This window comes from Priapulus caudatus, unplaced genomic scaffold (genome assembly GCF_000485595.1).
Source record: "Priapulus caudatus unplaced genomic scaffold, Priapulus_caudatus-5.0.1 Scaffold1, whole genome shotgun sequence".
Lineage (NCBI taxonomy): Eukaryota > Metazoa > Priapulida > Priapulimorpha > Priapulimorphida > Priapulidae > Priapulus > Priapulus caudatus.
The window spans coordinates 917675-945075 of NW_014577062.1; the positions used below are offsets into that span (position 1 = coordinate 917675).

The window sequence follows — 27401 nt, forward strand, 5'->3', positions numbered from 1 at the left end:
ATATATATATATGTGTGTGTGTGTGTGTGTGTGTGTGTGTGTGTGTGTGTGTGTGTGTGTGTGTGTGTGTGTGTGTGTGTGTGTGCGTGTGCGTGTGTAATATGCTAGGATGATCTGAAAGAAATGAACATGTAGTAGTCCCAAAACTTCCAGTTTCCTGCAATAGCATGAATAGGGAACGAGTGTGTATAAATTGGAAGAGAGTATTTTAAGGTAGGTTGATGAAGTGCGAGTTTAATATTGAACAAAACTGTCTATTCTAACACTCACCAAACTTTTTGACCACCCCTATAAATACTAAAATAGTACACAAATCTAGATGGCCTTTGTAATGCCACCTATCACAGCTATATGCATCATCCATAAGTATTTTACCTTGAAAATTGGCATATGTAAGAGTGAGTTAAGGTGTAAAGACTTCCTATGACACCATGAAAGCCTGCTAGCTCCAACAACAGCAACGATACACACAGGCTCTGACTTGTTACTAAGCACCCTATATAGCAAATAAAACAAACAAAATTATTCGGAGCTAGAAATACACATCCAACATGAAAATTACTATCTTTCATTGACCATGGTATTTCTATTCCAGGCTATGTAACCACCGTTGTAAGCAAACAGTATACCGTATAGACGTATTTCTATTAGTATTAGTATTTCTAATAAATATTGAACAGTTAAACTTTTTATGCAGCATAATTTAAACCTATTTTAACTGAAAATGTGCAAAGAACTTAGGGTCATGTGTACCTTTAAGTCACTGCCTTATCGAAAAATCTTAATTTCCAGCTGTTTTTACTTTTGAACTGATTGAAAGTAAAATATAGTAGAAAGAAGTATTATAAAACTAAATGTTGTCATCTGGACGGACTTGCGGCCCCGGTTTTTGCGCGGTGAATAGCAGTGCATAACAGTGAATACGCCGCCGCCTTTTTGTCCCCTTAGACAGATACCTTAGACAGGGGTCTGAAAACGCACTGCGCGAAAACTGGGCGCAATCCAACCCACATTTCGGGATGGACGGCAGGATGCCATCTCCAAACGGCCCCTAAACTTTTTTTGGGGTGGCGCGCCTCATGGCTAAGACGTTGTGGCTCCTACAAGAAACTCTACGAAATGCTGTCAATCAGCGATGACGCGCTCGCTCATTGGCCGCTACGCGATGCATGCGCTACTGCCGAGTATAGCGTTACGTCTATCACAGAGGTTTTAACGAAGACATGTACGGCGCTCCACGTGGGCTGGCGCGGTCTAGATGCGTACGTGCGAGGTTTTTATCAACCTCTTGACCCCGCGCTGCCCGTGGCGACGGCACGTCGTGCAAGCACGTGCTGGCGTGGCCGTGGCAGTTTTTACACGTAGCTAATCCTACAATACGCCGCGACACTGACACACAAATATATATATGCACGTTTTTACGAAGACGGCGGAGCGCGACATTCCAGCCTCCCTCCTCCCCCGCGCTCACGTGGCGGCCGGGCACGGTCGAAATGCTATCTCCAACAAACGCTGGTTCGGGGAGTTTTTGCGCCGCGGTGACTTTGGTAGTAAATAGATTTCATATTTATTTAGCATTACATTTTATTGAAACGCTGCAAGTGCTTAGGGATGTTACAAAATTTTGAGATGTCATAAATATACCTTAAAACCTTTGCCATCTGAAAGAGCATGACAATACATTTAATTTGATACCTTATTCACTTCCATACCTTTAGTTTTAAGGAAGTTATGGCAATTTTCATATGCATAAATTTTCATATTGATCCCCATTGGTTTTCTATTGTGTTAAAACAAAAGTTGTGATCGAGGAGAGCCAACGGCAACTGAAGAACAAAAATGCTCATAACTTTCTTCAGGGTAAAAAATCCATGTGAAATTTTTACAAAAAGTAGATTGAAGTATTTTGGATCAAATACAATACATGATTTGTCTTTATAATAATCACATTTAATTACATAATTTGTAGTTAATTATTTAACGAGAGTTGCTAAATAATGGTAATCGAGGCTTTGCTGCATGCTGAAGATATTGCAAATTATACACAGTATTCTCAATGGCAGAGGTTTAATACACAAGTACTTGAATGATAATCTTGATTAGACAATTACATTTACAATTAATGAGTAATTAACCTTTTAATAAAAGCCATTTTAACGAGAGGTTGCGAAATAATGGTAATCGACTTTCTCAATGCCTGAAATATTGCAAAATTATACACAGTATTCTCAATGGCAGAGGTTTAATACACAAGTACTTGAATGATAATCTTGATTAGACAATTACATTTAGCAATTTAATGAGTAATTAACCTTTTATAAAAGCCATTTTAACGAGAGGTTGCGAAATAATGGTAATCGACTTTCGCAATGCCTGAAATATTGCAAATTATACACAGTATTCTCAATGGCAAGAGGTTTATACACAAGTACTTGAATGATAATCTTGATTAGACAATTACATTTACAATTATGAGTAATTAACCTTTTATAAAAGCCATTTTAACGAGAGGTTGCGAATAATGGTAATCGACTTCGCAATGGCCTGAAATATTGCAAAATTATAACACAGTATTCTCAATGGCAGAGGTTTAATACACAAGTACTTGAATGGATAATCTGATTAGACAACCACATTTACAATTAATGAGTAATTAACCTTTTAATAGAAGCCATTTAACGAGAGGTTGCGAAATAATGGTAATTGACTTTCTCAATGCCTGAATATGCAAAATATACACAGTATTCTCAATGGCAAAGGTTTAATACACAAAGTACTTTGATATGATAATCTTGATTAGACAATTACATTTACAATTAATGAGTAATTAACCTTTTAATAGAAGCCATTTTAGTTTTTTAGAACGAACGCACGGCCGGACGGACGGACGCACGGACGCATGCTCATGCGATTCTACAAGCTGCATCTGACTGTCAGATGAGCTAAAAATAAATAATCGAAATAAAAAAAATAAAAATGGCTTTTTGTTCATTTATTATTGATTTATTAATTTATTTAGTTATTTATATATATTCATTTATTCGTTTATTTATTAATCTCGGTCTATTTATCTATATATTCATTGGTTCATTTATTTGTATATTTATATATTCCTTGGTTCATTGATTCATTTATTTATTTATCTATATATTCATTGATTCATTCATTTATCTATATATTCATTGATTCATTCATTTATCTATATATTCATTAATTAATTTATTTATCTATAGTGTATGTTCATTGATACATTTATTTATCTATATATTCATTGATTCATTTATTTATCTATATATTCATTGATTCATTTATTTATCTATATATTAAATGATTTATTTATTTAGACCCTATTTACTTCAGTGTTTATTTAATGATTTAGAAATTCAACTAGACCATGGCATAGATCTATTTGTTTATCTAGTTTTATTATAAACAAATATGAATAAACACAGAACTAATCAGATAAGTAAATAAGCAAAAAGTCGCACGCGCACAGACTCCAAATTAAAAATTTATACGTGCAAAAATCATAACATCAAACAGCAGGCCAACCACTAATATAATGATGTAGGTACTAGACGGAGGCAAATAATATATAAAAGAGAGAGACAGACAGACAGAAATACACGCGTGGGCCTATAAGTATACTATAAGGCTCTTGTCTAGTCTATGAATTAGTCTAGTTATTAATTAGTCTACTAATTATTATTAATTAATTATTGAATTAGTCTAGTCATGAATTAGTCTACTAATTATTATTAATTAATTATTGAATTAGTCTAGTCATGAATTAGTATGAATTAGTCTACTAATTATTATTAATTAATTATTGAATTAGTCTAGTCATGAATTAGTATGAATTAGTCTACAAATTTATTCGTGTTTATATATTCACTCAGCAGTTTATATCGAAACACTCGAAATGTTACTGGGGACATACGATCAAAATCTTCAAACATCCACTTTCACAATCAGATATATGATTTCTTTATTCAATATCATGTAAGAATATTAACTTAATTATCCATATTTTGAGTATTTGTTCACAAAAATCATTGATTACGATGTGAATAACAGATATTAAACGCTAGAAATTCAGATGCAAGATCAATACAATACACAGCGCACTGTTGCACTGTATGTGCGCAGCGTCGCAGCGACATGGTAGGCAGCGGGGATTTGGGCAAAAATTCGACAGAGTCAACATTCCGGGACAAAAATTACAACTTTCGCATCATCAGATTTCCATAAAATTTCACCAAAAACAAGTTAAGATGTTAAAGAAATGATGCAGATACCTTTTTAGGTGATGCAAAACTTGCAATCTGTATTAAACAGTCCCTCAATATAAGTCTAACTTTAAAGTAGCTCGTACGATCATCAAACGCAGCAGAATTTCGAATTTGTTCTTAAAGATGGTCGACCGAGTCCTCAATGATGTCATAGTTATGACGTTATAGGGAAAACATTAATAGAACCAATCAGAACCCTCTCTTTTACTAGGGGGTGCGCCTCCGTCCTCGTAGTTGCTCGCGCAGTCACACCGTTACTTTTCAAGCGGCGCTGCGAGCTGCATTGTCGCATACCTAAAGTGCTTGTGTGCCTAGCTGTGGCAGCATTGATGCATGTATATAGATACCTTATTAACCCGTGGCGGCGGAGCGAGCGAGAGAGAGAGAGAGAGAGAGAGAGAGAGACCGTGGGGAGTGCGAGAAAGAGAGAAAGAGAGTGGGAGAACGCCAGATAAGGTACGAAAATATGGCAGGTGACGGTACGACGGCGAGGATGTACAAACGCGTGTCAATCTATAATCGGAAAGGCCCCCCTCCAAAGCCGATGTACGTGTCCCGAAAACTGCGCGATGTTAGGCTGCCCGCTATACGCATTCGCGCGCCCGCTTGAAATGTTTACATATGTATTGGACCGTTTATGGCACGCATAATTGATTCCAATAATAACAACCACCTTCAAGGACCTCCCCATAAACGACATGCCTTCTGAATTGGAATTACTATATTCCAACAATATTCCTATAATAGTATAAGTATAATTTATAATAATGGGTAGGGGCCTAGGGGCCTACCGTACTACTACTATCTATTACTAAATAGCGAAATAAAAACTGTGTTGTTATTGAAATTGAGTCTGTACATCAAACACATATAGTGCAAAGTTACATTTAGCCATTTCACCACAACAAAATAAATCCACTGACTTCGAATTTAACAAGGCCGTGGTTTCTTACTTTTTATCTAAATAGTCAAACGGAAACGTAAAGATTTTGCTGAATATTTTGCTTTTACTTGTGGGTGCCGCCATCTTGAAACATATAGTGTCAACGTTTACCGTAAGATGGCGCTTAAACACAGCAAAAGTTAGGGTCCCTATATACAAATCTGTATATAGGGACCCTAGCAAAAGGCAGAGCCGGAAAAACAGGAGTCTATCAATATTGATCGCAATATTGATCTCAATATTGATAGACTCGATCCTGATATAAATAGTGGCCCAAGGATAGAGAACATGGTCCCAATAAAACCAATGTGCCTAATAGTAACCCTAACCCTAACCCTAACCATAACCCTAACCTTTATATTGATATAATATTATATTTATATTGATGTAAATGACATTGGTTTTATTGGGACCCATGTTCTCTATCCTTGAACCTAAATGGCCATATCAGTCTTTATATACGCCTCTGGCAAAAGTGTCTGTGTAGAGTGGTGTAGACTAATATCATGAGCATCAAAAGCATATAGAGTGATACACTCCTTTTCACATATTTGTTTAATGAGTCACTTATTATTATTTCTGCTTTACATTAGAGATATTCAAACACCTATGATAATTTTTCTAAAATTGCAGTTCCTGGTGATTGATGAGCAACGATCACCAACTCTTCAATGATCATCAACTCACCAATGATTTTGATGTTACTTTAGCGAGCATTGCTGTTTCCACTCCGATTAAATTACATCTGTAACATCACTGTCATCAGGAAAACAGCCTTCCAAATATCAATTGCAATATTGACAATTAATTAAATAATGCGTGTATCGTTAACGGCACATGAAATATTTACTCTTGCAATACGTACCTGTACGTATTGCAAAAGTAAACATTTAAACAGGCTGTATAAATAAAGATAAAGTTGCATGCTTGTGCATGCATGGTTCTCATTAAAATTCTTTATTTTGATGAGCTGCAATCTATAACTTAATTATCGTTGTACCAGTTCAAATATTTTTCCAACAGACTCATACAATGATACATTATTCATAACCTGCATTCACTACTATAACTTGACCATGTGCACACAAGCCACTTCTTTAGAGATGTGCACTCTTCCCGTCCAACAGACTATAAAACCGGCACCTTCCTATATATATAGTGACATAGGAAGCAGGTATTATGATCATATCAGGAGTAAGATAATATAGATTCTATATAGATTCTATATTATCTTACTCCTGATCATATCACAATCATTATAGTGTCATCCAATATCAGAATGATATAGAAACCAAAAACATAAACAATAACAACCAAATTAATAACAATTAACCCCCACATTTCTCCCTCTACGCATGCAGAGACCAATCAAATTGAAAGCCAGATTCTGACTTAAATCATTGGTTTAAATTACAGTATACTAGCATGTATTCAACCAACAAGGTAATGAATAGGAGCAATAAACTAAATAAACGTCTATATATGTCAAACAAACACATTGTTCTGCATACCCTGTTAATATCAGTTATATATAGCGTAAAAGCCGCTACAAAAATCCCACGATTGCAAATACTGACATTAGAAATGTTGCTATAGTAATGCCATAGTTATGAAACAATTCCAAGACTGAAACTCATATCAACAGCTAGCTTACGTGGAAAATTCCTAGATTTCGATACTTGTTCAGCGTTTAAGCCACCGTGAGAGAGTGCCAAATGCGGCATCAAATGTAGACAAGTTCGGACATGATCCGCGCTGCAAGAGCAACAATGACCCAGCCTCTACTGCATGTCCTGCTTCTTCTAACTGGGCTACCACATTTTCGATGTTATGCGATGCCTCAGATTTGTGCTGATTCACTAACAGGTACTCAATGAGAGGTTGGTAGTATGGTGTACCCACAGTTTGTGGCACATGGCAGTTTTCAAGCAGCAAGCATAGAGTGTCATCATCAATTTCAACTTTCTCCAACTCCTGTAATATGATAGAATTCATTTTTTTAAATATCAAATCCTATCTCTAAGCATTTTAATATATTCAAACATTTCTTTATTTAATAGTTCAACATTCTAAGAAGCAATATCCTGATAACATTTTGTGCACAATCTTTAAATGTACTCATTTTGTTATTGTAAGTAGCAAGAATATAATTACTAATAATAGTGAAAAACCATTTACTTGCTGTACCTGTAATATTGTAGATAGCTTATGTATGACTGTGTGATGAAGCTCAGGATATGGTGCTAATAGTGCCAACTTAAGAGCCTGCAAGTGGTGGTCACCCATCAATTTGTCACAGAAATGACTGTAGATCTAATAAAAGAAAAGAAAATTGATAAGAAACCAAGTAATCAAGTTAGATCAGAGTCAAATATATGCAAAAATAGATTGCTGATATAAATAAACACATAAATAAACATATGTATATATATATATATATATATATATATATATATATATATGTGTGTGTGGGAAGGTACACCAACTATATTCTTGCACTTTGATTGAAAATTGTGAACAAATTCTACACTAAATGACACTATGAACAATCTGCTGATGCCTGGATAGGTGCAGAATCAGCCACCGAGTTCTGATTTTGAGAACTACAACTGCTTTCAGCAAACTGCTGCATATTATTTAAAAACATGGCTAAGAGGAATGAGATAGTAGGTGAATAAATATTTACTTGTAAATCAAAATGTCGTTGTAGTTTGTGTATATGCCTTGCTATCGTCACCACACGTTCTGGCCCATCTGCATGATTGCTATCAAGCATCTGCATTAAAAGCCTTAGCCAATCGTTCTGTGCCTGTTCCCTGCAATGATATATGTAATTTATTAGTTTTAATGCACCTTCAGCTACATGGCAAACACGTGTATACTGTTCACCAAAAATTATTAAAAATATAAACACTGGACAAAATTAGAGGATGTAATGCGAACTCAGGAGATGGGCCACATTTTTACAAATCATAGCACGACATATAGTGCGGAGGCATATGCATTTAAACACACATGCTAATAAACAACTGTGCTACATTAGCAGAATAAAAAATACCTTTGTTGAATGAAAGGTGGCCAACTGAGCAATAGTTCTATGAGTGCAAGCAACTGTTCAAACGTAGTGCTAGTTGAGAGTAGGCCATCAAACAGCTGAAGTCGCGTTGTCTCTGTTACAACGTTTTCAGGTGCCACCTAAGAACGGTCAGAAAATATTATGTGATGAGTATCCAAGAAATAATTGCAAGAAAACGTTCAAATAAAATTTAAATACTGCATGTATTTCAGCGTTAATGCAGTTAATGTCGTCTACCTGCAATTGTGGCCAGCCACTGCCAACAAGAGCTTGTGTTCTGTACAAAACAAGGAGCTCTTGATCCTCAGCCTGCATGTCGAATTCCTGATAATTAAAAGCTTACCGTAAGTAAAGTTCCCATGACAGCCAGCAAGATATCTTTGAACACTTTATTTGTAATTGTCTGCAGTACATACATATGTACATAACCTTAGTTCACAAGAGAGTTAAACCAGCATTGTCTCTAGTACACGCACATCGACAGAAAGTATGGATGGTTTCATTACACTCTATGAAATACATCAACGAGAGCAACAATGCAACTGTGCTGCATACCTTCTCGAGCACAGTGAGGACATCCAGGCGAGACTGCGTGGGGACAGTGACGTTGCAGCAGTAGGGCCGCAGCACTGATAGCACGTCCTCCTCACTAACGTTGCTACTCGTCTTCACCGCACTCACGATTCGGCTGAGTGACTTCAGTTCATCCTGGGTGCCTGCTTTAGGTGCTGACCTGATAACGAATACAAGAGCCAAGTTAACACGATAGTACACTGGTACCTGTATATATCTGGTAATATCATATATCAAAATAGAGTATAAAACAAAAATAGTTGCATAGTTTATTTGCTGTACGCGTTTCGACGTTGACATGCCTTCTGGATCATTGTATTATACAGTATTTACTTTATTGCACACACGAGCCTTCGAGTTGTCTCCTGCACCATGACTGTTAGAGAGGAAGTGACAGCTGGCGACACCTGTAGGAATTTTCCGACTTCATCAAGGGAAGTGCCATGTTCTAGCAGCTTGTACACCAGCGACTTCAGATTGTCCTCCTCGCCTCGACTCAGATCAAACTCCTGTGCACACTCTTGTAGGAATGGTGTGCCTGAGGCCTTCGTTGTCTCAATGAAATCAGTATAGACCATGTTGAGATGACCTAGCCATTGTTCCAATGTTTCTTCGCATACTTTCCATTTCTCATTCTTGCCATCTGCTGTCTGTGATTTAGCATACTGCTGTCTGGAATGCTTAAGTGCTCGCCTGATGATCTCTTGCCTTGTCGCTACAATTGGATTGGATTGGGCAAAGTAATCAAAACAGATCTTTTAGTTATGCGTCATATACACATAGAAAATACGAATTTTAAATTACAAAATCTACAAAAAAAAGTACCGAGAGGGCTAAAAGAATTGCAAAGGCATCACTTACCCATGTTCATGTTTTTCATAGATGTGGGAATAAACACTACGCTGCCAATGAAGCTCAGCAAATCTTCAGGTAGCAGACGCGATACGAACTCCCCAGACATTTCATATCTATGTATCCAGTCTGCCTGATGGAAGTAATACATACTAATTATTAACATATGCGCTATACTAGGCATACTAGGCATACTAGGTATACTAGGCATGCTTCACACGAGCATAACTTACACGTCAGAAATCCTATCGATTTTCCAGATCTGAATACGAACCAACACCCATATGCTAGCTACCAAATGGACACCCATCACGTGAAACCAATAGACAACGATACGTCATATGCAAGGTGATCGAAATTATCTCACTACCTGGGTCTTCTGAGGAGCCTTCAGCTGCTCTGCCTTGCCGTCCACTCTGAACAGCTTAACCGCCCACCTGGAGAAGACTGCGCTGGGCGTGAGAGGTGCCTTGCCATCGAGGCTCGGCAGCTTCGGAGCGAGCTTGGCGAGCACGTGAACATTGTTGGCGGTGAGCACGCTGTCGATGGCATCGAGGGAGGAGCTCGCGCCGGACACCAGACTCTTGTAGTTGAGCCCTGCAACAGATTCCAGAGATATTCATAGCAGGAGTGTCTGCAGTTTTACAGGTTGACAAGGGTTTGCCTGGTGAATTGATGGTTACTAAATGATTAAATAAATAAACATATTAATAGATTTAACACTGTTTGAGGGCACACGTTTGCATCACGCTAGGTGATCTTGTGGCATTGTTCCTTCTCGGCTCAAGCAGTTGGCATCAAACTGCTGTGTGCTGGTGATGCTAGTCTATCAATACGAGAGCACAGTCGGCAGGTGGGAACACACGCACGCCCGCACGCGCGCACGCAGGCATGCACGCCCGCACGAGCGCACGCAGGCACAGACGCCTGCACGCCGCACGCACGTACAGACACATATACGACTGCTCACCTGGCGCTGCCGGCTTGATCTTCCTTAGCAGCCTGATGTGCTCGGCTGCAGGCATGTCGCCGTCGCGGCCATGCTCGCCGCATGCCTGCAGCGTGCTGTAGTAGTAGAGCAGGCGCGCGTGGTCGGTGCCGTGGATCGACGGGTACACGTACGTGCGCATGCGTTCCCACAGCACAGCCGGCTCACTCTGCAGCTGCGGCAGGATGTCCAGACGCTCCAGCTGCGCCTCAACCTCCGGTGTCGTCATGCTGCCAATTAACACGGATACATAGTACTCGCCGCCGGCCAAGAACTGGGGGCCACAGGAGCATTTACATCGCGGCCCCTGTCACGTTTCCAACCTGTGAATCCTTCTACCACACTTCTACTACTGTGTAAGAACTGATCATTTATGGTCCCAAGTGTCAGTATACCACTTTTGCTTGAGCTTTTGAACATAGAATGAACGGACAAAATCCAACATGCAGCCAGTGAAAGTGATCACGTACGAACAAACGTACATGCGGGTATTTAAAATACTATGGAATTACAGACTAGTGGTACGACATACCCACTCTCGGTGAAGAGAAATTCTAGATGGCACATGTAAACCTCCCAAAGTGGCACGTTGTAGCTTTCAGCAAGTGACACAGCGACATCATATACCTCCGGCTCCAAACTCCTGTAATGATTTTACCCACACCATGTATTTACATTCACAAGTCACTATCCTTTGTCAAGTTTGCTTGTATATAACGTGACAAAACAGCTGACGAAAACCAGCACATAAATTCACACTTTTGTCCTTTGAGACCAACGAGAACCAAATGAGACCACACATAACTTCCATATTAGAAATTATGGAGATGCTTACATGGAGAGGCCTAGAATTGTCTCGCGCTTGTACTCAGCATCCTGAGCAAACCTCACAACATCCACCCCTTTTCGCAATCCTTGCAAGACCTTCGCTTGCATGTAATCAGTCAGCACCTTATCATAATGCTGCAGCCGGACCAGCAGCGACGCCCCACGTCCTACATCGTTCACACTCTTGGCCTTTAATCGTCACACACAAGAGGAAAGACATCAGTGCAAAGTTATGCATGAAATTGCACTTGGAAAATTCAAAAACAACGAACTAGCAGAAGTTTATTGCAACAGAAAGACTATTATGAAGTTACATCTTCTGCATGTTGTGTTATTTCACCTGAACTTGATTATTTTAACTGCTCAACACTATTGCATCCATCAGATCTTTTCTCCACACAAAAATACTGTCTTCAGTACACGTATTTGCATTTGAATTATATGCAATAAAGATTTAATAATAATAATAAATCAGACCAACCTGTTTGATGACATCGGCAGGATTGTTCAAGAACAGCTGCTGTATGTACTCTGGTGTTGGTGCATCTATGGAGCAGATGAGCAGAGCATAGTAATACGATGCCAGCTGCAGCGGCAGGACCTTACTTGGCAGTTTCTCAAAACACTGGTCTGCATCGGTAGGCTGAAACATATGGCATCAGAATGCTTTCACTCACAAGCACGTGCAACAGTTTAACAAAACACAGGTGAAATACCTGCATAGTACCAGTCGATTGCCTGCACACTGGAGAGTTTGTAGCACAGCAATATCAAATGAAATGGAACAGTTTAATATAGAACAAAAATTATGTGTATTTTTAAATAATTATTGACATCATATGGCAAATTATGATCGTGTAATCTTCACAAAAATCACATGTTGTCTCACTAGTCTTGAAATACTTTCTATACATTCAGTTATCATGAACACACGGTCGTAAGATGACCGATGAAATACCTGCGCGAGAACGAGAAGGTACGCGAGTCCTAATGTGGTGTCGTGCGGGAGCATCTCCTGTGCAAGATTGAGTATGGCTTCAGTAGCTGGCTGCGCAGCCTCCCCGTGATTCAGGGCTTCCTCAAGCTTGGCAGCTCGCAGCAGCAGCATGCTCAGCTCCACGCTGCTGTTAGAGTGCTCCGCAAGCGAACATCCGTCGTAGTTCATCAGTACCTGAACAACGGGCGACATCCACGCTCCGTCACTACAGAGACCGGTAACATTGCAACACACAAACAGGTGTGGATTGGCTTGCGATGTAAGCTACACAGCGTGGAATCGGCAGCACATGTACATAGCGACTATTACTTTATATTAGTCAGAAAATCATTTGTCATTTCTATGATTTAGACTTACTGTTAATACAGCTTTAACAGTCTGTCAGCGCACAATAATAAAGCAAGCCAGCTTGCTGTCACAACAGCTCTGCTCACCTTGCTACTAAGTGCTTTCGGCATGACCGAAGAGTAGAATGGATGGCAGCCCTGCTGAACCAGGTCCTGGTTCTCTAACCACTCATCCTCCACAGCTTCATTCCGCTTGTGCCTCAGCCAGCGCCTTGGCTGATTCCACCACTTCTTCTCTTTCATCCTACCGAGCAGCGCTCGAGTTGTGGATGTCGTTGATGACAGCACTTGTTTCGTCGTGTGTGTGGTAGAAGCCAGAACATGCTTCGTTAAGTCCTTCGTCTGCTCAAAGGCTCTCACAGCTGTGTACATGTCAGACTTCTATCAAAAGTAAAATAATAGACATTTAATTTAAAATGACGTACATTAAATACATACTTCGATGATTAAGAGGGATTAACCAAGATCGTGTTACAACGATAAAAACCTCAGAGGCAACAGAATTCACTAGGTATGGATCCGCAGACAATCGGCACTGGGGTGCAACCACCTTAGAGAAATGCTGCCACTGCAAAATGAAAGTGTCAATGACACTGTAGCTCACCTTGGGTGTGATATAAGAGGGAGGAGGGATATATAAAGCAAGAGTATATATGGGAGAACTCCCATTATATAGCATATATCCCATTATATACTCTTGATAATAATATATGCATAAGTTTTGATGCAAAAATAAATGTTTCAGATCTGAAAGTCTGAAATCTCGACGAGAGATGGCGCTACGCCTAAATGATCGCCATTTTGGTTTTCAAATATCGCGCAAATAAAAACAATAAAATATTCCAGTCAAATTACTGTAACGAAGAATCTAAAACACAATATTACACGTATATAGGTATGATTGTAGAGAGGTTGACCAGTTAGATGAAATAAACGTAATAGGACGTTGTCATCTCTCCCATAGGAGTAACAACTGTATTCAATTTTAAACATGTTGATCAAACCGTTCTTGAGCTATCGTTGACCATAGGCAGACACTGAAATGCATAGTGAAATTGCCAAAATCTACCTAATTTGCATAATTTAAAAAAAATATCAAAACCCGTGTGATATTTGTTTTGGGGCCAGTCCTTATTCATTCACATACTAGAAATGAGCAAAATCTCCGTTGAACATGAATTGACTTATGGCTATTTCCATTTTTGCCAAAAAGTGGACGTGGCTCAAATGTAGGTCGACTGGCGTGCTCCAAAATAGGACGTTCAAACCTCTCCCATTGGAGTAACAACTATATGCAATTTGAAACATGTGGGTCAAACGGTTCTTGAGTTATCGTTGACCGTAGCCAAATGTTGACGGACAGACGGACGGACGTACGACGGAAGACACCCCATGGCAATAGCTCATCTTGACGATGTCAAGGCGAGCTAAAAATAACATACGCACCTGTTTTTCATCAGCCTGCATGGAATCCTCAGATGCTGTGTTTGCACGATTTGTCGCAGGACTGGATTCCCTACTGCGGCTTCCCCTTCTATCACCCGGCTCATGGCTTCCCTCTCTCTCGCCCTGACCAAGAACCCTGTTCAAACTCTGCATCTCCAGGAGAGCGCGGCTCTTCAGCAGCGAGCCCAGCTTGTCCGGCGTGCAGTGGACGAGCGCGAAATCGGCGAGGAGCCGCCGCGACGCGACGTCGTCAAACTCGTCGCAGCGCGCGAGTGCCTCGCACGTCTCCCAGCCGGCTGCGTATCCGTCGACGACGACGTCGCAGCAGAACGCGGCGGCGCCGGCGTGGTCGCGTCGCGCGAGGGCCGCGCCTGCGAGCATCACCAGCACGCGGCCGCGCTGCTCGCGCCCGTCCCCGCCGCACGCGCGCAGCAGGCGGGCGAGCCGCAGGAGGCTGGTCGCGCTCGCGTACGCGTCGGGGCGCGACGTCGCCGCGCGCGCCACCAGCGAGAATCGCTCGCGCTGCAGCCGCACCTCCACGGGCAGCGCCGACACGCCGAAGTCGTCTAGCAGCGCGAGCGCGGCGATGAGGTCGAGCTCCGTCTGCACGGCGGCGGGCGTGTCCGTGATTAGCTGCAGGCAGCGGCGCGCCAGCTCCATGCTGCCGTCCATCAGGTTGGCAGCAGAGTTGAAGTACTCCTGCGCGGACCGAACGACGATGTCCACAGCCTTGTCGTAGACAACCTACGCACAGGCGAGTACAGCAGCGCTTCTTAAACTGGTGAATGGTTCGCCCAAAGGTGAATGAAATTATTTTGGGGTGAATGAAAAATGGGTAGAAAATATAAGGAAATTTAGTCGCGGGTGAATAAAATTTTGTGATAAAGACTCGAGGGCGAATGACACTGAAATACTGGACACTGATGTACAGTACAGTACTGTAGTGGCAACTAGATCAATGTATCAAACGATAAGTACACGCTATATTTTTTTGGATTCACATATATTTGGCACAGGAGACTTGGGTTAGAGCTAAAGGGTCTGGCTCCACGGGATTAGCTTCCAGGGTTTCTTGTGAATGCTTGCATCCTTTTACCAAGGACAGACACACTCCATCTCATTTCTACAATGTTGAATCCAGCCTATATTGTCGCTTATTGCACCGAAACTCGCGCGGTGCAGGACGCAGAGCTACAGAAACGAGAACTTAAGACGAGCATGTATCTTCAACGCGCACCGACCTTCTTGAAGGGTGCCAGCGGGTCGTTGCTGCACGTCTCCATCATGTCCCCGGCGAGCCTAATGTTCTCGACGCGCTCCGAGCCGAGCAGGCTCTCACAGAATATCGCGTAGCAGTGCTCGGCGCGCAGGCAGCGGTACACGCATCTCTGCAGCTCCAGCATGCTGTTCAGCAGGTGCTTCCATTCGACCTCGGTCAGCGGTGGCGCACGACGAGCTGCAAGCAACGTCACGAGAACGCTGCATTCCATCACCAATGCTGACCTTCACCAACCACCCTCCCCCTCGTTCGCAAGACAGTATTGTCGATGACAAATTTTGGTCATTATCGTTAACCCCTGACAGTACGTAACCTGCCTATGTACTGCAGTAGTATGCCCATCGATCTACTAAAACAACTGTTCGACTATCCAACATCGTGTATTTTTCGCATTGATAGTTCGGGCAGTCCAATATCAGGTCTTATTCGCATGACAGTTGGGGCAGTTACTGTCTATGCTCACCTGCCGTACGTGTCAGCTTTACGAGCAACTGTTTTGCATCCTCAGCATCACTCTCTGTCTGCCTGATGAAGTGCAAAGGTGTCGGCAAGCCGTGAGTCTCCAGAATCTTTGCCGCCTTGAGATGATCAACTAGTGCATTCACCTGTACAATGTAACATTCCATTTGTAGGTACATAACAGAGGAGGTACGCATTCTAAAATGGTATTTGATGCATTAACGGCAAAAATAAGTCACACATTTAGGCTAAATCAGGTAAACAAAGTTTGCAGGTATTGTTTCATTTGCAGGTATATAACATACAGTGCAGATATCCTTCTGACCATTAGTGGCGAAACACTCTGTAAAACCAACAATATGTTCACGGATGGATTGGATGTATTTTAAATGATCCACATTTGCTCTTACTTGTTTTCACACATATAACAATGAAAGTGTCAACGACACTGTAGCTCACCACAAAAAAGGACACAAATGAGTGAGTAAGAAGAAGTCAGTTTTAATTGAGCAACCATCGACATACATTATAGAAACGATTGCCATCTGTATATCGCAATAATTTATAAACCAAAATGAATCACAATTTGTGACCGTAGATGGCGCTATACCCGCTTTGTAGCGATGGCATTTGAAATAAATAGGTTATGCTGCGCTCCGACATGTTTTGTAAAACTTTACTCTAATATAGACGTTTTATTGGCAGGGTGGAGAGGAAATACCAATTTTGCATTAAAGATATTGTCAATGAAATCTTGTAAAACGAACCAGACGAGTGTGACACCACAGACTGTTTGTGTCTATATAATATGCTATATAATTGCCAAACCCTACCTAATTTGTATAATTTTTTTTTTAATATCAAAACCCCTAGCCCTTATTCATTCACATACCAAAAATGAGCAAAATCCGTTGAACCTGAACTGACTAATGGCAATTCCCCTTTTTGCCAAAAAAATTGCCGTGGCTCGAAAGTACGTCGACTAGCGTGCTTCAAAATAGGACGTTTAATATGGTAACAAACTATACCCAATTTCAAACATGTGGGTCAAACGGTTCCTGAGTTATCGTTGACCGTAGCGAAATGTTGACGGACGGACGGACGGACGGACGGACGGACGGACGGACGGACGGACGGACGGACGTACGACGGACGACGACCCATGGCAATAGCTCAGCTTGATGATGTCAAAGTGAGCTAAAAAGCATGTGACGATTCTAGACCAACCTGGTTGAACAGAGCAGCAGAATCATCACTTGCCAGTCCCGATCCCCGCTGTGGAAGACATTCATATATGGCATGTGCCAGATCAAGCTGATCGCTCCGTTCACACATGTATAGGCACTCCAAGCCTAGAGACATCAGTGTATCTGTGTTTGTGATCACTGGCTTGCTTACCTACCGAGAAAATTGAAGATGGACGGTTTATATGTAACGCTACACATGTGAATGACATTGTTTTCTGTTAATAATAATATCATACTTTTAACAAATATCAGTGCAAACAACACTAGTGTGACAACTGTGATGAAATCCTATTAAGAATAATACCTCAGGTTTAGACATTTGGAATATCTTTAGGCAGCGTGACAGGTCTGTTTTCGCCATGTTAACGACATATTCACGAAGGAGTTTGCCAGCACTGTCTGGTGAACGCTTCACACAACGGTCAAGAAAAGGCAATATCCAGAGATGAACATTCTTTTCATACATTTCCTCGGATGACTGAAGCAAAACAATACAAGTCTTGAGAAAATTTAATAAACTAAAATGTAAAACGAAAATGTAATTTTACTAAATATAAAATGTAATTTTAAAATACTAAACTCATAAATGCTAATTTCAATTTCATATCTTGTCAGTTAACCAGCAGAATGCATATTCAGGACATTTTATCAAAACTTTAACTTGAAAAAAAAATATTTGCTCGTTGAATAAGTGCCAATAAACATGAGAATGCACGAGGGAAGTATTCACTGCAGGATATTTATAGGGCTATTTCTCTGTCAATAAACCTTCATTTAACGGGCAGAAAGAAATGGCACTTTGGCAGTGAAATCCACAATTACTAAGGTTGGCAGGTTTATAGATTCACGACTAGCACCGCATCATAGCTTACCCTACTCATGAGAAGTTGTAGCTGCTCAATATTGGTCAGGCTTTGATAGTGTTCCAGTGTAACACAATCGCCAACCTCACCTTCATACACCAGCACCTCCACTGTTGTCAAATCATCGGCAAGTGCTTCCAAACCCTGATATAAAGGCACATTTATAGCACTGAATGATGTTGATAAATAAGATTACAAGCGACCTTCGCATAATCACATAGTAATTTACTTGAGCTTTTCATATGGTAAACCTGGTTGACATTGAATCGCAACTGAACTCATTCACAACCTATATTTATTCACAAGCAATCAACAACATTTATGTTTTATTTTCATACCTCAGACTGCATGTATACAAGATCGAAGATGTATTTATTAATATTGTGTTTTGCTTCATGAAATTCACATTTATGATCAGTCTCACCTTCACATTGTGGAAAATGCCTAGACGAACCATGTCTGTAGCATTGTCGACACGGCAACTTAATCTCTCGATTTCCAAGCTGCGGAATCGATACCACATGCTAAGCTGGTCTGTTGACATATGCACCACACCTTCAGGGGTCAGTTCCAGTTTGAACTGCAAAAGCTCTGGCACATCCTCATATAGGAATCCTCCCAGGTTGGGAACAGTTGGATTTATCGCGCTGCTGCAAATGATAATGAAAGTGTCAATGACACTGTAGCTCACCACAAAAAAAGTGAGAAGAAGTCAGTTAGAGAACCATTGACGTACATTATAGAAACGAAGAGTATATATGGGAGAACTCCCATTATATACTCTTGATAATTATATGTGTAATTTTTTATGTGAAAATAATAAATAATATTATATATAAATTATAAATAATTTATAAACCAAAATGAATCACAATTTGTGACGGTAGATGGCGCTATACCCGCTTTGATGTTTCTTAGCATAAACCATTATATCATCAAACTGCATGCAGCGCCCCCTTCCCACACTCAGGATATACCACTGCCACAATGCTAGCACTATTTTTACAGTGGGCGGAGCTCCGGGGAAATCCAGCAAATGGCAAGCCAACGGCCGCGAAGTCGCCGCTGAACAAAACATTAGAAATTTCTATGATTTGCATGTTTGTTGGTGGACAAATTTAGATGTTTTAAGCTGAATACGCAAAAATGTATCAAAGACAATGTTCGAGAATTAGGTATATTGGCAAGCATCCCGAAAATTCATGATAAATACGTGAACTTAGTTTAGTAAACAGCGTAATGATTTGAAAGTAGTAAATGGGCGCACTATTTCGTATCACTATTTTATCAAATTGCTCATGAAATAATGGTCCGACTTTTATTATCTTTGCAGCTTTTATAAGTACACACCGTATTACATAGGACAGGAGTAACGGGATCGCTGTAAAACTTATAGTAAAAAAGCGTAAGAAATTCTTACGGAAATCAGCTTGTGGCAGTGGTAGAATTGAGCCAGAGCGAAAGCGCCATCTGTCGTGGAGTTCGTTATATCATATGTTCATAGCAGGAATTTTGCATTAAAGGGTGAGTTTACTCTAGGTTCTAGAGTTATTTTCAGCTAATTTAGGTTATAATTACGCTACATAAAAAGTTTCATGGTTCAATCATCATAAAAAAAAAATTTTTTAAATGTTTTAAAACTAACGACTACAGTTTTATTACAACGACAGTGGCGCCACTCAAAGCGCACTATCTGATAAGTTGCGCAAAACCACTTTCCAGCCAAGGGCTACAGACCGAGGGTGTTTCTTATTTATTTATTTAAAAGCAAAAGGATTGTAATTTCTTATAAACGGCATATAGTTTCAGTTATAATATGGATAAATTTACCCTAAATGATAACCGTTTGGTTAAATAGCATTTAGGTATAAATATAATTGCACTTTTGTGATTAGCCCTTGGTCTGTAACGTGCAAAATAAACTGTCAAATACGCAACTTTTTCGGCGTGGCAGCACGGTCGCGAGTGTCATGGCGCCGTTCAAATTTCGTAGCGTTGATGTGTAATTAATTATAACAATTAAATTAGGTACCTGGTAATAAATACGTGTGGGTATAAACGATTTGTTATACAGTAAGTACAGTTGTATGCAGTAAAATCCTAGAGGCTACTGTCCCTTTAAAGATATTGTCAATGAAATCTTGTAAAACGAACCAGACGAGTGTGACACCACAGACTGTTTGTTATCTGCGTGTCTATATAATATGCTGTATAATTGCCAATCCCTACCTAATTTGCATAATGTTTTTTTAAATATCAAAACCCCTAGCCCTTATTCATTCACATACCAAAAATGAGCAAAATCCGTTGAACCTGAACTGACTAATAGCAATTCCCATTTTTGTCAAAAAATTGCCGTGGCTCGAAAGTACGTCGACTGGCATGCTCCAAAATAGGACGTTTAACATGGGAGCATAGCAGTAACAACTATACCCAATTTCAAACATGTGGGTCAAACGGTTCCTGAGTTATCGTTGACCGTAGCCAAATGTTGACGGACGAACGGACGAACGGACGACGACCCATGGCAATAGCTCAGCTTGACGATGTCAAGGTGAGCTAAAAACACATGGCATAAACAGTGCAGTGTGTCTACATACATGCATGTGTGCGTATATGCATATGTGAATTGTTTCTCGGCAAAACCCTACTTGACAGCAATGACAATAACTCTGTGCTTTGTAAATCGTATATATCAGTATGATGATTTGTAAATTTGTCAGTACGACACGTTCACCAAACATATTTCTTATAGACTACTACAACCAATAACTAATGGCAACAATGCTCAGATGTTGAATTGCAGCATATGGCATACCTGCAAGGCTCAACTTCACACCAATCTTTTTCACGTAGAGTCTCCATTCCCCACGGCTCCACGGTGCCATCACTCTGAATTTTCGGCAGCAGGCACTCGTAATTGCTCGGAGGGACAATTTCTGGGAAGTTACTAAGAATCGGAAGCCAATGAGGCAGAAGATCGTCTCCGTGATGCATGAGAAGTGTCTCCACAGAGTGCACACGACCACACTGGAAATGATAAAATATTTCCACACACCGTACCATTTTACCAAATGACTTCTTAAACATTTCTTGTGCCATACTAGCCATGCCTAGGGAAATCAATTTATGGGTTTAAGAGATTCTACATAATTGGTAAAATAATAACACCTGTTGAATATATAACACTTATAATAGTAATATACCTTTTAAACAAAAGGTTTGATTAGCACAACCTTAACACTACCATCAAACGTCTTACTGCTGTTATATTCAAGGACCTACTACCTAATGTCTACTGCTCACTAACTCTGTATTACTATACATATGATATCATTAAACTGAAGCCTGTAACCTGAGCATATCCCACAGCCAGCTCAACAATATTCTTCTCTCTCAGCTCCTTGAACTCCTTGTAGTCGAAATGCTCATCGGCAACACTGGCGCCACCTAGTAGAATCTCATACGTCGTCAATCTGTCGAGGTAACGGAGCAGCTTCTGCCGTGACTGACACAGCTGTATCTGCTGCAGAGTCAACCTGAGAGAAAGAATGCACACAGGCGTGAACGAAGTCATAGCCACGGCAGTCACTAATTAGTATCTCAAGTTGTGTTTTTTCTTGTAAAATAGAATTAAGCCAGACACACGAGTGAAGGCTAAAGCCTGAAATAGAACAACTACAAGAATGAGAGAAGAAAGGGTAGTTGGAGCTCCAAGAAGATGATTCTATTAATGTGACTATGAAGAAGCTACAAAGAACGGCACAAGATGACATAAAATGCACATGCCAAGGCAAAACCAACCAAACTCCTCTAGAATTCACAAACTGGCATGCATGGCACTAAAATACTAGATAGCACTTATCAAATTTTGTGACATATTTAAAAATTACCTGTCAAAATTCACTTTTGATAACAAGTTTTTTCTCTTCGCTTGCCTACGCTCTTCGATCACTTTTGCATCATCTTCATCGTATGGATCCAGATCTTCATAATACTCATCAGTGGTTGAAATGAATCTGAAATTATAGAATAATCAAATCCATATCATACTATATGCAAAAAAAATTAAACCATCCACATATTTAAGCAAGAAACAGTGGCCATATTGTAAGTAGTGTGTATAATTGAATGACAACCACCTTCCATAGTCTTTACCACACCCAATAGATATGAGTGCTTCAAGATCTGTACCACGAAGACCGTGCATGAGAAGCTCTCTAGCTGCGTCCACATCGTCTGGAACCCTTTCTAGACACTCGTGTAACACCCACGACTGCTTGCTGATCTTCGTCTGTAAACAGAATTAAACACTGTGTGCACTGCACATGCTAAAACTGCATCTACCTACAATTATATTGTATAATCAGTGAGACACGGTAGGAGAAGCTCATAGGAGACGCTGACTGACCAGGTAGTCTTGTATTGCTGCAAGGGATGCATTTGATTTTCTCCACTGACATTGGTAGACTAGATCACAGTCCATGCCATAGGCTTTGGCAAGTGCTAAGGCTTCCCCATATTCTTCATCATCTATCTGCAAATATTAAACAAAAGCACAAGGTGTATTACGACTAGAAACAATTACCTGACCAATACAAAACACATATATATGTTTGCACATTGTCAGCTCTAGTATGTTTGATATCAGTTACTCAATATAGCAACCAATTCAGTGTTTCTCGTAAAGACTAATGTCATTCTCTTAACCTTGTGAAACAAAACATGGCAAAATAATCACCTTTCTAGCATATAGCTCTTCTGGAGTTGTAGATTTGAGGCACATCAGGCGATATGTTCTGTTCATTAGCCTAGCAGAAGAAATTGACATTTAACTGTAACAGTATTCATGTTATTTCATGCACTGCACCAACGCACCATCTATTATAATTTAATGGTATTCGACAAGTCTTGATTGTAGTTAATGTGTTTTATTTAGCACGAACGAAGTTACAACGTTGACATGGGCGCTGCCATGTTGAATTCCAATACTCGCGTACGGCGCTTATAATAGATGGCGCGTTGGTGCAGTGCATGAAATAACATGAATACTGTTACAGTAACAAGTAGGCAACATGTTAGAGCGCCAAGCCCAAACACACTCAAGCCGTTAAAAAAACAGAGAACATTAACATGAACCTAAACTTCAATTTGATCACACCGCACCTCACACAAAGATACACACGTGCTCTTACTTGGGACGCTTGCGTGGTGGTCGAAAAGACTCCATATCTGTAACGGCATAAAGCGCATGCTTCATGCAACTAGTAGTCCGCCTCACAATGCCTATGCTATCTTCATCTTCCTCCTCTTCCTCAACATCTATGAATGGTTCATGATGCTCCATGAACTGGCCATCACCAGACACCAGTCTGCGCTTTTTCGGTGCAACTGTATTCTCACACTGTTGGAGAAGCAAACAGCAATGATGTAAATGAACGCAGTAAATATTAAGTAACAATATAACTAAGCTGCTGCAACATGTGTTACAACTGCTGCTGTTGCCAGTGCCACTACATTGACTACAATGACCATTTTTGGCTGCCTCAAAATAGTTATGACCATTCTAAACATTTTTAGTTTGATCCCCACTTTAGGATTGTATCTACATGTGGGTATAAGCCTTGTAGTCAAGCATACCATGCACACACACACATGCGCGCAACCGAAATAAAATCTGGTCGTAAAATATTCTGTGATAGGCTTACCTCCAGGGTAAGCAAGGCTCCGTCACAGACATGGGAGAGTTGGGGAGATGAATTGAACCACTCGCAGGACTGCCCCAATAGATTATGTAGAGTCTTGCGAGAGGAAACGGTAACCGATCCAGAGAGTCTTGCGAGAATCACAGCCTGCAATTGTGAAATGTTTGTAGAGAATGCGGAATGCCAGGTTTTATAACACTCTCATCTTACGTTGCAAAATCAGCACGTTGCTTTTGTTCCAAATACACAAAGCTTACTGACCTCTTCAGACCACCAACTGACATCCACAGGCAGGTTTATATTTTGATCTTCTTTTGGTGTTTTCTTCGTGGCCTTGTTGTACAAACCGATGCTTAGTGGCCTCTCTTCATCATAGCCTGGCTGCAAGTAAATTGTAAGGAAGTTACAGGATATTCCAAAAAATCCTCTCTAGTAAAACACCCACATATGGATTTCAGACACAATGAGATTGATAAGGCAAGTTGAGATGGCGGATGGGGAAAATTGCATTCATCTGGAAGTTAGTTTCCATACCTGATCCTCCAAACTCCAACTTTTATCCAGTCTGAGCGATGGAACCTGCCAAATGGAGAGCATTCCAGACCGGTGTACTGTAGCTAAGCGATAGCACTCCGGGGACAATAACATGCGATACACAAAATCTGGTTCCGTCTGGCGAATGAAAAATCTCATGTCCGTGATTCGCCTCAGAAAACCTTTACCTTGCCGAACCTGGAGATGAATATACACCAACAAATAACACCGCAGTAGTACAATCAATCAACTAAGCTTTAACCTAATTTGATCTTTACAACTCTAGACAATGAATATAGATGATTAGCAAACATGTATGGCATCATACCGTTTCAACATCCTCAGACAGCTGTGTCACTTGCTTGTAATGTGGATAGTCAGCCAGCACTCTCCATGCAGTGATGCCTTTGCTCATTGCCTCAGACAAACCTATGTGATGATAACTAGAGTACAGGATTTTGCCATATACCAGTTGATGCAGATAGGTGATTCTTGTGAAACAGAACTGCATGCCATAATGCTCGCATGATCTAATTTTATATTTGAGATTTCCTAATGAACCCATTTGCTTATTGACCAAAATATTTTACAGTATTTGATAAGCATCACAAGTGCAGCATCAGAAATTTATGAAATGATTGAAAGCGTGACGGTTTCTTATTGGGAGTGAGTGAACACTTTGTCACATTTTTTGATGCAACAGGTTAATCAAAATTAATTCATGTGTTATGTGTTTAATCTCATAAGTGTCACTAACCATCAACACCGGCATTGTCCTGACAGCAACCACCAACAATGAGCAATCTGTGCTGCTTGTCATAGCACACAGCTCCAACACCTTGTGGGTACGTGTCTTTGAAGCTGAAGGAGTGATGTTGCTGATAACCCTCCTCTCCAGTCCTGACAACATTCCAATAATGCTAAATTATTATTGTTTGTTTTCTCAAGTTTTTGCATCAAATGTAATATATTGATATTGGAAATACATTAACAGTTGTTTTATGAACAGTGTAAGACTTAAAATACCATGTAATGAAAGGGTCAATGACACTGTAGCTCACCACAAAAAAGGACACAAATGAGTGAGTGAGAAGAAGTCAGTTTTAATTGAGCAACCATCGACGTACATTATAGAAACGAAGAGTATATATGGGAGAACTCCCATTATATACGCTTGATAATTATGTGTAATTTTTTATGTGAAAATTATAAACAATATTATATATATTATAAATCATTTATAAACCAAAATGAATCAATTTGTGACGGTAGATGGCGCTACACCCGCTTTGATGTTTCTTAGCATAAATCATTATATCATAATAATAATAATATAATAATAATAGTATAAATCATAATATGTTCATAGCAGGGATTTTTCATTAAAGATATTGTCAATGAAATCTTGTAAAACGAACCAGACGAATCAAATGCTTTCACTCATGCAACCTTTCAAGGACAATGAATGACTACATTGCCTTCACTTCCACCTTACCTGATATAGTAGCTGGTAAGTTGACCATTGTAGCTAATAAACAGCAACTCAGCCGCCCACTTGGCATCTCTCTCACGTTCGAGAAATATTAGCTCAGCTGCTGCCTCGCTGCAATCTACAATTCCAGCTGCTGCTGCTCCTGCATTCTGTAATGCACAACAAATGAAAACGTGTTACACCTTTCAGGATTTTGAGACGATAGTCGTTCCGACTGTACACTTCTTGGTTTTGCATGAATCAGAGTGCCTCCTAACAAACTATCATATAAATCCTATCATTGACTATAACCTGTATACTCCTGCCCATCCATCAAATATGCATAAATAGGTAAAGACAAGGAAACTCCCAAAATTTCTTTTTAGAGACATGTCCGTTCTATACAGGTAATTTCACTGCAGAAATACCTGCAGAAAAATGCCATCCATACTTTATACACACGTGTCCTTCCTATAGGGTTGTTCTCAAACAAGTTTGAAGAAGCACCTTATTTATTAAACACTTCCTACCCAACCTCAATTTATTAAAATAATAAAACGTTGCACATTTTTCTTATACTGTATAAATGAGCTATACCTGTGAAATGGAACATATCCTTGTTCCAATTATATCAAAAACTCTCACTCCACCACTACTGTCTCCATATGCCAACAATGAGCTATCAGAGTTCCACACCATTTGTCGCCATTGGGGTTGTGGATCTACTGGGACTGAAAAAAACAATATATTCTATTATTTGCTTATGGATTGACAATTGCCATAAATGTATGCAAACTGAAATTTTAATTTAAACACAAACATTTCATATATTGAATCCTTACATTACTAAAATAATTTTCACCAGGTACCTTGCCATTTTCTTAGCATGTTTGCAAAATCATCCTTGGATGAACGAATCTCGATACAGTTTTCTTGCAATATTGCTGTGAGTTTCCCATCTCCAGAAACAGCAAATTTCCAATGCAATCGACTGTTGATTAACTCAGCCAAACCTGACGGACGACTCCATCCAATAGCTGACCTACATGGGGGTGAAGAATTGTACGTTTACAAACAATCATGCCTATTTCAACCACAACCATGTTAATTAAATCTTGAAATGGTTTGATTTTACTTCACCAAAGTTTTGACAAGTGGGAAAATTCAATTAATTACTAATCTTGCGGACCTCCTAAACCGCAAAATGACGTGAAATGCCGCGAAATGACGGCCTCCTAAACCGCGAAAAGGCGCGAAATGACTCAAAATCATCATACATAAAATTAAATTAAAGTTAAGTTGTTATTAAATTATTTGAAATTAAATGAAAATGCTAATTAATTTTAAATTAATTACTTAAAAAACGCGATATGTCGCCAAATGTCGCGAAATGACACAAAATGACGGCCTAAACCGCGAAATGTAATAAAGTCTGTAGCAATTTATATTCTTATAACACACACGCACACGCATACGCACAAACACACACACACACACACAC

At 40.0% G+C, this 27401-nt stretch overlaps 2 protein-coding genes across 5 annotated transcripts in view; both read right to left on the minus strand.

The window, feature by feature from the left end:
- The window catches only part of LOC106813572 (protein smg8-like), a 15257-nt gene extending 9926 nt beyond the window's left edge, over nucleotides 1–5331 (minus strand). For 2 of the 3 annotated variants that reach the window (XM_014817781.1, XM_014817923.1), the window contains exons 1-2: nucleotides 5246–5331; nucleotides 376–496 (exon numbers count right to left, since the gene is read on the minus strand). In XM_014817781.1, coding sequence (XP_014673267.1) covers nucleotides 376–496; nucleotides 5246–5319 — 195 coding nt within the window. In that variant the 5' untranslated portion in view covers nucleotides 5320–5331. The remainder of the gene's footprint in view (nucleotides 1–375; nucleotides 497–5245) is intronic. The other variant, XM_014817851.1, reaches the window with a different exon arrangement.
- A 1149-nt stretch (nucleotides 5332–6480) lies between these two features.
- LOC106813864 (neuroblastoma-amplified sequence-like) overlaps nucleotides 6481–27401 on the minus strand; it is a 26968-nt gene continuing 6047 nt past the window's right edge. Inside the window, exons 3-39 of one of the 2 annotated variants that reach the window (XM_014818138.1) lie at nucleotides 26770–26942; nucleotides 26498–26631; nucleotides 25925–26070; nucleotides 25187–25329; nucleotides 24758–24858; nucleotides 24430–24627; nucleotides 24157–24276; nucleotides 23899–24042; nucleotides 23386–23594; nucleotides 22932–23001; nucleotides 22602–22727; nucleotides 22333–22484; nucleotides 22084–22209; nucleotides 21546–21729; nucleotides 21009–21220; nucleotides 18615–18840; nucleotides 18200–18334; nucleotides 17632–17805; nucleotides 17308–17478; nucleotides 16085–16226; nucleotides 15584–15798; nucleotides 14343–15086; nucleotides 12984–13277; nucleotides 12511–12723; nucleotides 12034–12195; nucleotides 11560–11741; nucleotides 11257–11367; nucleotides 10707–10954; nucleotides 10107–10333; nucleotides 9746–9869; nucleotides 9218–9599; nucleotides 8867–9044; nucleotides 8549–8635; nucleotides 8294–8430; nucleotides 7922–8051; nucleotides 7423–7548; nucleotides 6481–7209 (exon numbers count right to left, since the gene is read on the minus strand). In XM_014818138.1, the coding sequence (XP_014673624.1) occupies nucleotides 6919–7209; nucleotides 7423–7548; nucleotides 7922–8051; nucleotides 8294–8430; nucleotides 8549–8635; nucleotides 8867–9044; nucleotides 9218–9599; nucleotides 9746–9869; nucleotides 10107–10333; nucleotides 10707–10954; nucleotides 11257–11367; nucleotides 11560–11741; nucleotides 12034–12195; nucleotides 12511–12723; nucleotides 12984–13277; nucleotides 14343–15086; nucleotides 15584–15798; nucleotides 16085–16226; nucleotides 17308–17478; nucleotides 17632–17805; nucleotides 18200–18334; nucleotides 18615–18840; nucleotides 21009–21220; nucleotides 21546–21729; nucleotides 22084–22209; nucleotides 22333–22484; nucleotides 22602–22727; nucleotides 22932–23001; nucleotides 23386–23594; nucleotides 23899–24042; nucleotides 24157–24276; nucleotides 24430–24627; nucleotides 24758–24858; nucleotides 25187–25329; nucleotides 25925–26070; nucleotides 26498–26631; nucleotides 26770–26942 (6937 nt within the window). In that variant the 3' untranslated portion in view covers nucleotides 6481–6918. Of the gene's footprint in view, nucleotides 7210–7422; nucleotides 7549–7921; nucleotides 8052–8293; nucleotides 8431–8548; nucleotides 8636–8866; nucleotides 9045–9217; nucleotides 9600–9745; nucleotides 9870–10106; nucleotides 10334–10706; nucleotides 10955–11256; nucleotides 11368–11559; nucleotides 11742–12033; nucleotides 12196–12510; nucleotides 12724–12983; nucleotides 13278–14342; nucleotides 15087–15583; nucleotides 15799–16084; nucleotides 16227–17307; nucleotides 17479–17631; nucleotides 17806–18199; nucleotides 18335–18614; nucleotides 18841–21008; nucleotides 21221–21545; nucleotides 21730–22083; nucleotides 22210–22332; nucleotides 22485–22601; nucleotides 22728–22931; nucleotides 23002–23385; nucleotides 23595–23898; nucleotides 24043–24156; nucleotides 24277–24429; nucleotides 24628–24757; nucleotides 24859–25186; nucleotides 25330–25924; nucleotides 26071–26497; nucleotides 26632–26769; nucleotides 26943–27401 lie in introns of those variants that run through there. The other variant, XM_014818209.1, reaches the window with a different exon arrangement.